The sequence below is a fragment of the Peromyscus californicus genome, unplaced genomic scaffold, assembly GCF_007827085.1.
Source record: "Peromyscus californicus insignis strain IS unplaced genomic scaffold, ASM782708v3 Scaffold_5__1_contigs__length_169319896, whole genome shotgun sequence".
In the NCBI taxonomy this organism is placed as follows: Eukaryota; Metazoa; Chordata; class Mammalia; order Rodentia; family Cricetidae; genus Peromyscus; species Peromyscus californicus.
This window is the reverse complement of record NW_026294573.1, coordinates 383,297-393,444: the sequence shown is the minus strand read 5'-3', so window position 1 is coordinate 393,444 and position 10,148 is coordinate 383,297. Positions and strand designations below refer to the sequence as shown.

Here is a 10,148-nt window from a genome sequence, read left to right as displayed (position 1 = left end):
TTTAGCTCTGAAATTTACAATTAGTATATACCCTCTCCTGGAAAGGTTTTAGTTATACCTTCGTTCTTAAATGCCATGCTGTCTGTGTTAATGTCCTTCCCTAGTAAGCTGTGAGCAAGAGTCAGGCCTGGCTTGAGGGGAGGGTATGATGCTGTTGCCAAAAGGTAGATTGACAACCCTGGGCCTGCAATGCCTGCAGCTATGGGCTGAGATGTGTCTTTGTATGGCATGGTGGCAGTGGGTGAGCCCTATAGACTTGAACTTCCTTTTAGCACTAGACATTAGTTCTTCCCTGGTCCTGGAGTACTCCATTGTACTTAGGTAACTGTTTAGCATCAATTCCAAAGTTTCCTTATACTCTAAAGGTCTTTTTTTTTTAACTTTTACTATTTCATTAATGTCACAAGAGAAACTGGACAGTTAGTTAAGGAAGTCATGGAGGAGACATACAGACAGAAATCCCTTTGGCTCCTTCTTCCTTAGGTGGAAGAGATTTTGAGTTCTTCCAGAGTTTTGCTTAGGTTAGTGGTTTCTGAATTGAGTTGACTCTCTAGGTAGGTGGTTCCTACACAAGGCTTCCCTGTGATTGGGTCGATAACTCCACCAACTTTGAAAATGATCTCAGCCAGTTCATGCTTCACATGCTTTGATGTCACGACAGGCAAAGCTCTGCGGAGCACGATGTCTCCAACGCAGCATTGCTGAAGGGCATCGTGAGCAAAGTAGGTCTTCCGCTTGTTGAAGTACTTTAGCAAGTAGGGATCAAAACAACTTTAGCAGTTTTTACCATTGCTGTACCAGTCACCTTCCCCACAACCATTTGGCATGGATGGATGAATGGACTATTTACATTATGGGTCTCTGAGCACCTCTGGATTCTACCACTCGGACCCAGGCCGGCGAAACATGGGGCGCTGTAACGTGAATCTTAAAAGGTCTTATTAATAAAAACAAACCCAGGGCCAGGTATTGGGGTGAACACTGAAAGATCAGAGAAACAACCAGCCATAGCTAACCTCACCTGGCCAGCTTCTCAGCTGATCCTGTTTCCTCAGACCGGAAGCCTGAGTCCTCACCTGAATGGATCTCAGCTGAACTGCTGCTCAAAAGCCTAAAAACTTAACTAGGCCAAAAGCTTCTAGTTTCTGGTCCTCACGCCTTATATACCTTTCTGCTTCCTGCCACCTGGGATTAAAGGCATGTGTCGCCATGCTTGGCTGTTTCCAGTGTGGCTTTGAATTCACAGATCCAGACGGATCTCTGCCTTCGGAATCCTAGGATTAAAGGTGTGTGTGCCATCATTTTCTGGCCTCTATATCTAGTGGCTGTTCTGTTCTCTGACCCCAGATAAGTTTATTAGGGTGCACAATATTTTGGGGAACACATACCACCACAGGGCGCAGCATCCCTGAAGTTCTTATAAGACAGAACGTTCATTTACCTAAAATGTAGTGTTCTCTGAATGTGAAAACTCAAACTTGCCCCCCCCCCCTTTTTTTTGGTAGAGCTGGCTGTCCTCACTCTGTAGACCAAGCTGTCCTCAAGCTCAGAGATCCACCTGCCTCTGCCTCCCAAGAGCTGGGATTTAAGGTGTATGCCGCCACTGTTTGACTGAAATCTCAATTCTTGGAAGCCCAGAATGAAAGAAAATCTTAGGAAGTGCTTGTTCTTAGAAGTAAAAAGTCAGCCTGCTCTCTGGCCACAAGGTGTCGCACTTAGCGTAGCAACTGAAGACTGCTGAGGAGGCTTGGTAGGTTAACCCTAAGGCTACACTCCTCTTCCAGTTTCTTTGGATGCTACAGGACACTGTATCCAGTGTATTGCCTGCACTGACCCCAAATAAAAGATGACCTTTGTTCTATTGGATCAAGCATGTCTAACCTTGTTTGTATGTTGCCCTTCTTGGGAGAAGTCACTGGTGGGGCCAATTGGCACCCTGGACTGCCCTCCATTAGATCTTCCTTGTATAGTGAAAAGCCTCTTCCAAAGCTCACATCCTATTGATATTTAGGGACAGGTACCTTGGAAGGAAACATCTCAGGCCTGCCACCTCTTGTTCCTCTCCTTAGGAAAAAAAACTCCCAGGCAGCCTTTGGGAATTTCTTTTTTAATAGGGCCTCATATAGTTCACGCTGGCCTGAATTTACTATGTAGCAGAGGCTGGCCTTGAATTCTCTTGTCTGCCTCCTAGGTGCTGGGATTTATAGGCCTGACTGGCCTTTGGGAATTTCATTATAGAATGGTTAAGAGGGAGTACCCTCCTTGTATAGTAGGTTCCTGTCAAGCTGTTTTCTAAGGACTTGGGGTGAGAGCCAGACGTTGGACCTGATCCTCCTGGGGGTTGCTTTGGTCTTCTTGGTCAGGGTTCTTGTAAACCAAAGTAGAATCCTTTTGGTTGTTTTCTAAGTTGTTTGTGGCAGGGAGATGTTGAAGCTGAAAAACTGGTAACTTGAGTCCTTCCCCAGTCTTAAAATGAGGTCCTTACTGTGATATCCCTGTGACAGGCCAAGTCTAGCCTCCTAGCCTACCTGCTTACAAACTGCCTGCAAGGCAGACCTGGGAAATCCCATTACCAGTCACACTAAGAAAGTTATGCCACCAGGACATAAGTAGACCCAGAAGAGCAGGGTGCTGCGTGTGTGAGGAGGAGGTCTTTGGGCTGAGGCACTTGCCCTCCCCAACCCTGAGCTTTGAACTCCAGGCATAGAGGCTGAGTGGGTACAGGTCACTGCCAGGGATCAAATGCTGGTACTTCCTCATCATCCACAGTAGCCTCACCAGTAAACATAAGGGCCAAATTAACTTTTGAGGGCTTGAGGCATTTACAGTATGTGTGGAACACTTCAACCTCTGCTGTTCATTTCCCTGGGAGCTGGGAACATGAGGGATGGACACTTCCTTTACATTCTTCCCCATCCCAGTGTGTTTGTTAGGCTTCTCTGACGGGGTGTGGCTTGGAGTTGGGTTTGCTTGTTTGGCCACCTTTCACTTTTCTTTGATGTGGGACTTGAAGGGGCTCTATTCTAGAGAATTCTGTTCTGTTTACCAGGACCCGATACTGTAGCATGAATCTTAAAGAGTCTTATTAATAAAATCAAACCTGAGGCCCTTTATTGGGGTGAATGCTGGAAGGTCAGAGAAGCAGAACAAGCCACAGCTAACCTCACCTGGCCAACTTCTCAGCTGATCTGTTTCCTCAGATTGGATACCTCTGAGTCCTCATCCAGAATGAATCTCAGCTGAACTGCTGCTCGAAAGCCTGAAGCTTAACCAGCCAAATGCTTTTAGTTTCTGGTCCTCACGCCTTATATACCTTTCTGCCTTCTACCATCACTCCCTGGGATTAAAGGCGTGAGTCACCATGCTTGGCTGTATCCTTGAACAGATGAATTTCTGCCTCTGGAATGCTAGGATTAAAGGCATGTGCTACCACTGCCTCTCCTAAGTATCTAGTGGCTTTTCTGTTCTCTGACCCCCAGATAAGTTTATTGGGGAACACAATACCACCACACAATACCACTGGAACCAGTGTGTTTTGGGGATGCAGCTCCTGTTTCTTTATAGAGCAGTTAGAACCATTGGCTGGCTGTCTTAGCCACAGCTTTTACCAGTTGGAGGTCATCTAGCTATTGGGAATCCTGCCTACTCTCACAAGGACCACTACCTCAGTCACTGAGGCCAGGGTACTCATTGGCTTGGCTTGACCTCAGCCAACCAACTTGTAGCCTGAAGGTGATTCAGAAGACCTCTGGGGACCTGTATCACAAATAATTAAGGGGAAATTACACTGGTCAGAGATTGACAGGGAGCAGCTCCCCCTGAGTCTGTGCTAGCTTCTTAGGAGATAGGCCTAGGGGACTGCCAGTGGAGGAGGGCAGGTAGAACTTGGCCCTGTGCCTGGTGTAGAGTCAAGATAGACTGCCACGGCCAGCCTCTCCTTGCTGTGCCTTTTCACAGAGGTCAGCCTGGTAGGCCTTATGTAAGCAGAGGAGGATCACTGGCTGGGAGGGACAAGCAGCCAGGTGATGGAGATGTTCTGCTTTTCCAGTGCGCTGTGTTAGGGGTTTAAGGTAGGGCAGCTGCATCTGGGCTTGAATGAGGTGTATGTGGGAAGGTCTGGGAGATTCGTAGACAGCTTCCTAAAGTGAATAAATCACTTGGGATTCACTGCCCTGAAGGTGTGAGTACAAAAGATGCCACAGAGTTGATGTTAACAGCACCCCTACTCCCACCCCCAGCTTAACTAAATAGAAATCCTGCCTAGAAGAGGCCAGGGACTACTTGTGCAGGAGAGATGCAGTTCTGCGCCTCCCTACTTCTTAAAAAGGAGTGATGGAATCACTGGTCATGGGGTCCCGCCCCTGCCCTGCCCTGCCCTGCTCCGCCTTCCAGGCAGTGGATGAGACCTGTGTGAACCCTCCCCTTGGAGCCTGAGAGGCTTAGGAAGGAGGGAGGGCTCATTTGGTGGCGGGGCACCATCAAGGGTACTATGCAGGAGACGAGGCTGGTGGAGACAGTAGCTCTCTGCTCTGCTCTGGCTCAACCTGCAGACATGCACCAGCGGCAGCCGGGCTTGTCTCTGGTCCTCGCCCCCGCTCAGGGGCTTTGAATGTGGCTGCCCCCATGAGAACACTGGCCTGGGCTCCTATCACTAAGCCTCTGCCTTCGGAAATTGAGCCATGTGGGCCTGGGCCTGGGCCACAGCAGCCCTCCTCTGGCTGCAGACTGCAGGAGTTGGAACATGGCAGGAACCCAAGAGGCTTCAGCAGCTGGCCATTCGTGCGGAGTCCCCTAATATTACCACACCCAACCACAAGGGATTGCCAGGCTTCTTCAAGGTAGGTGTGGGCTGGGGCGCATATGGGTGTGCAGAACTAAGTACAGCTTCAAAGCTCAGATTGTCCCCCTAACTCCACAGCTCTGCTCCCTTTCTTCTTGGGGAAGAATCTGAGCACTGCCTGAAACCTTGGCCACTGGTCCTGGCTTAGAGTTTGCTGCAGCCAGGACAAGGGCTGGCCTGTAGGGAGCCTTCCTCTGCCATGCCTGGTGGGTTTGAGAAGAGGTATTCTTGGTGGACTACAGTTAACTGAAGCTCCAGCGTGCTTCTCAGCAATCTGATGCTATTAGGTATAATTGCTATTTCAGGTGAGGGTGGGGAAGGACTTCAGGAAGACTGGTAAATGGGGCACCTTATGTACATAACTCCTGAAGTAGGCAGTATCCTGACTAGCCTGTCCCCTGTGCTTTCCAGGGATCCTGTGGTAGTCTTATTTGCTGTGGCTTCTTGCATGCAAAGTGGCTTGTTCTTAGAGTCTTCTAGGGACAGGAATTTCTCCTGAGTGTTAGTGTCAAAGCCTCTACTGCTGCCATCCTAGGGGCCCCCAGGACAGGAAGGGAAACAGTTGTTACCCAATCAGGAACCCCCTGGCTCTGAATCTTTGACCCATACCTCTCTCCTTTCTAGAGTGTCTCTGTCAGCTAGCTTGGCTGCCTCTCAGCCCACATCAGCTCACCTCAAGCATGAGGCCCCATTTTCCTGATAAGATAGGCTGAGCAGAACTGAGGGAGGGTAAGCCGTGGGCTGGTTCCTGGACAGGCAGAAGGGAGATTATGACTCCTTATAGTGGGAGCTCCTGCAGGTGGTGGGTCCTAAGTAATCCTCATTAGATACTAGGGAAGAGAGGGGGTGCCCACCCAATTGAGTGGTGGCAGTTTTTTTCTGCCCTGCCCAGGCATGTCCTAGAGATAGGGCATTTGGCAGTTTGGGAAGATGTTGGCAGAGGTGGAGCCTCTGTGAACTCCCTCTCTAGGTGTCCCTCCTTTTGTGCTGGGGGTGGGCTAATTCTACATCTCCCTGCAGCCTTTGCCTTTGGCTCAGCTGTATCTGATGCCCTTAGTTCCCAGGGGTCAAACAGATATGGATAGAGAATTTTGGTGTATTACGATGTCCTTGCATCTTTCTCTGGGTGGGGCCCAAGGGGGAAGCAGTGTTTGCCTGTCCTTCCTAGCCCACTAACCTGTTTGGAGGAGAACATCTTGTTTCTGATTAGGATCTTCAGTACTCACTTTGATCTTACTTAGGACTGACCTTGTACTGGGCCAGGATTCTTGGCTTACTCTGGTCAATGAAGGCAGGAGCATCTTGAATCAACCAGATTATCACAGCTAGGCTAATGGTGGCTACTCTCCTGTCCATTCCACATAGTGCCAGCCTGGCATATAGACCTCCCCCTCATTCTAATTGTCCCCAGAGATGGGCTCGGCCCTTACCAAGCATACTCTCCCCAGCCATATCTCTATATGTATAGCCCCCTTGTCTTATTTAAGGCCAAGTCTCTTGTCAGAGATACATCAGGCTTGCCCCATGTGAGTCCATTGTGCCCTTCATGGGAGCAGGGCCAGAGGAGTCATGGTCATTTTTGCAAAGGCCCAAGGTGATTTAGCATCAGGTTCTTGCTTTTTCAGAGGCCCTAGACCTCACCTTGCCTACCCCCATCCTCTGCCCATGGTGACATCTAGGTTTTGATCACCAGGGATGGTCCTTTTGGGCTGTGGCCTGAGTTACCCCTGTGGCATCCTCCTGTATACCTGAATCCTCCCACTAACCTGCAGTTCATAGATATCTTGGGGTATATCAGGACAGAGACCAAGGGCCTGGTGGTCAATACACTAGCCTTGCTTTTCTGGCTTTTCAGCCACCAGAGGCCTCTGGACCTGAGCTCTCAGATGCCCACATGACATGGCTGAACTTTGTCCGCCGGCCAGATGATGGGGCCTCTAGGAAACGGTGCCGTGGTCGGGATAAGAAGTCGGTAAGCCCCTGAGCTGCTGTGGAACCAGCCCCTATGGGTTCCTTTCAGATTCTAAGCCCAGGGAAGGGGGTTGCTGGGGGTCCTACTTAGATTTATTTACTTTTACCTCTTCTAGCGAGGCCTCTCGGGTCTCCCAGGGCCCCCGGGACCCCCTGGCCCTCCTGGTCTCCCTGGTTCCCCTGGTATGGAAGTCACCCCAGAGGCCTTGCTTCAGGAATTTCAGGAGATGCTGAAAGGTAAGACTGTGCCCTGCACCCAACCTCTTTCAGAAGCCCAAGAGGCTCTTTCAGGGCTAGAAAAGGCCTGACCCAAAGTGGCCCTCCCCACAGAGGCCACGAAACTTCGATTCTCAGGGCTACCAGATACATTGTCACCCCAGGAACCCAGCCAGCGGCTGGTGGTTGAGGCCTTCCACTGCCACTTGAAAGGCCCTGTGCTAGTGGACAAGAAGACACTGGTGGAACTGCAAGGATTCCAGGCCGTGAGTGGGGACCTGAACTAACATTCTTTTTCATTTTTTTTGGACTTATATACCAAGAAGAAAGGATACAGGGGTGGGCACCTACTAGCAAGATGGGCCCATAGACACCACTGGACAGTTGCTGGACACATGCCTGTATTGGTTCCTAGTGATACTATTGTGGAGAATAAGGGCCAGCCTTTGTAAAATTTAGGAGTTCCAATGTGTGCCTCACATTATACTAAGACAAAAGCTGGACCTAGAGTTGCCATTCTGTATGATAGCTTTTCAGGTCCTGTCCACCTACCCGAACCTAGAACCTTTGCTCTAAGGCCCACATGAATGTAGGCACATAGGTCATCCCTATCCTTTCCACAAAGAGAATGAGGCCCAGAAAAGACCTGTTTGGGGTTGGGCTATAGTGACTTCCCTTGGCTAGAGTATACAGTGAGGGTCCAGGCCCTGAAATCCAGCCAGTCACCTCCTAACTCCTACAGCCTACTGCCGAGGGTGCCTTCCTGCGGGGATCTGGCCTGAGCCTGGCCTTGGGCCGATTCACAGCCCCAGTCTCTGCCATCTTCCAGTTTTCTGCCAGCCTGCACGTGGGTGAGTCAGCCTGTATGTACAGTATGGATGGTAGGTAGCTTATCCCTTGAGGGTGGGTACCTCAGAGATGCCACCTACTCTGCTTGGGGCCAACCACCCTCCACCCTGGCAGACACTTGAGCCTGTTCTAGGCAGTGTACAGAAGCCCCCTACTAGCTTCTGCTGTCTCCATAGACCACAGTGAGCTACAGGGCAGAGGTCGGTTGCGTACCCGGGACACTATCCGTGTTCTCATCTGTATTGAGTCCCTGTGTCATCACCACACGTGAGTGAGACCTGCTGCCCACCACAGTCCTCTGGGGCCTGTCCTTGGACTGAGATCACAAGTAGCCACCTTGAGGGGTGTCTGGGCACCATGGGCCAGTGGCCTCTACACTGTTGCCTTGTGGTGCTATGCCCAGGTCCCTGGAGGCTGTATCAGGCCTGGAGAGCAACAGCAGGATCTTCACAGTGCAGGTTCAGGGGCTGCTGCAGCTACAGGTAAGGAAGGGTATAGGCTCAGGGAACAGGCAGGTGGGCTTCGAGCCTGGGAGGGCCTTACAGCCTAGTGCAAGTAGTTGCTCAGAACCTCTTAACCCTTGTGCCTTGGAGGGTGCTGCCTGGTCAGGATGATTTTTAGATCTGTGTGGATGGTGTTTTAAATGTTAGGGAATATTGGCTCCAAATGCTATCTCTATGGGTGGATAGGCTTCTGGGCTGGGGTCACCCACTAGTAATGATGCCCACTGTAATGTCTTCAGTCTGGACAGTATGTCTCCGTGTTCGTGGACAACAGTTCTGGGGCAGTCCTCACCATCCAGAACAGCTCCAGTTTCTCCGGACTGCTTTTGAGTACATAGGGGAGCTGAAGAGATGATGATTGAGGAGCCAACGCCTTGTTTCTTAGAGGAGCTGCAAAGGACTGCACCCCAGTTAATAGTTGTCATAGCAATAAAGAGCTCCATATTTCTCCACCACTCTTGGGTGCTATCTGGTTATTGTGTTGGTAGACGTGGCAACTGAGTGGCCAAGGTATAAACAGGAGATGTACAGCAAGCAGAAGTTTGTCCACATGCGGTCCCAGAGCAGAGTGTAGCCACAAAGAGGGACCAGAGTGAAATCCTCTCACAAGGTCTCCAGACAGACTTCCAGGCAGTGAGGGAAGGAGGGGGAAAGCCAGCAAAGCTGCTCCATGGGCTGGGGACTGAGTTGACCCTGAGGCAGAGACGAGTGGATCTCTGAGTTCAAGGCCAACCTGGTCTACAGAGTGAGTTCCAGGACAGCCAGGGATACACAGAGAAACCTTGTCTCGAAAAACAAAACAAAAATCCAAAGTCTCTTAAGTTTGTAATTTCTCTAAAATATCCAAGACCTCATAATTGTGGGTTTCTGTAAAATCAAAAAACAAGTTAAGTACTTTATTATTGCAAGAGAAAAGAACTAGGGTACAGTCACAATCAAAGCAAAAGCAAAGTCCAAGAGTATAAAACGTCTAGTGCTTCATGTCTGGGATCCACTCACAGTGTTTTCCAAAGGGTCTTGGCAATGCAATTCTGGTTTTGCCATCCATAGCACACACAGCTTGTTTCAGGCTCAGACTGGCTCCCACACCTGTTGCTATCCTTAGTGGTCATCCTATGGTACTGGCATCTCATAAATGCTGGGTTCTCTGCTGCAGCTGGGCTGTACCTCCATTAACAGCCTTCAAACCAGTATCACCTGGGGAAACTTACATATTATCAAGTTCAGCTGGTAGCCTTTGGCTGCTTCTGGATCATAGCTTCTGGGTGCTGACCCTGAGGAAATGCTTTCCAAAATATTTTCCCTCAATAATGGTGGTCTCTTCATCACAACTGATTCTTTAGCCCCAGCTGACCTGTATCAGTTATCCCAGTACACAAAGATTTCAATTTAGTGGTTCTAGTAACTTGTTAACAGCCAGTTCTTCAGCTCTAGCTGACCAGAACCACAGATTCTTAATTCAAAATAGCAAATAGCTCTGATAATAGACTTTAAGGAACGCTCAAACTTCCCTCTGAAACTTTATAAACCAGGCCTCCATTATCTGTACTGCTCTCAGCATTATCTTGTATAAGTTATCATGATCTCTCACTAAGCTCAGAGCACTCAATGGCTTTTCTAGCCCCAAGTTCCAAAGTCCTTTCACAATCCTCCCCAAAATACATGTCAAGTCTGTCACAGTAACACCCCACTCCTGGTACCAATTTCTGTCTTAGGGCTTCTATTGCTGTGATAAAACACTATAACCAAAAGAAAATTGAGGAGGAAAG

At 49.5% G+C, this 10,148-nt stretch overlaps 1 protein-coding gene and 1 pseudogene across 1 annotated transcript; one reads left to right on the top strand and one right to left on the bottom strand.

Annotated features, from left to right (window-relative positions):
• Positions 1-479: 479 nt before the first annotated feature.
• LOC128096507 (28S ribosomal protein S17, mitochondrial-like) lies at positions 480-852 on the bottom strand (annotated as a pseudogene).
• On the top strand, positions 766-8,834 carry C1qtnf12 (C1q and TNF related 12). The gene is made up of 8 exons (XM_052716121.1): positions 766-4,838; positions 6,696-6,812; positions 6,928-7,048; positions 7,142-7,293; positions 7,770-7,878; positions 8,053-8,143; positions 8,280-8,358; positions 8,619-8,834. The coding sequence occupies exons 1-8, from the start codon at positions 4,680-4,682 to the stop codon at positions 8,715-8,717; spliced, it is 927 nt and encodes a 308-aa protein (XP_052572081.1). The 5' UTR covers positions 766-4,679; the 3' UTR covers positions 8,718-8,834.
• Positions 8,835-10,148: the final 1,314 nt, after the last annotated feature.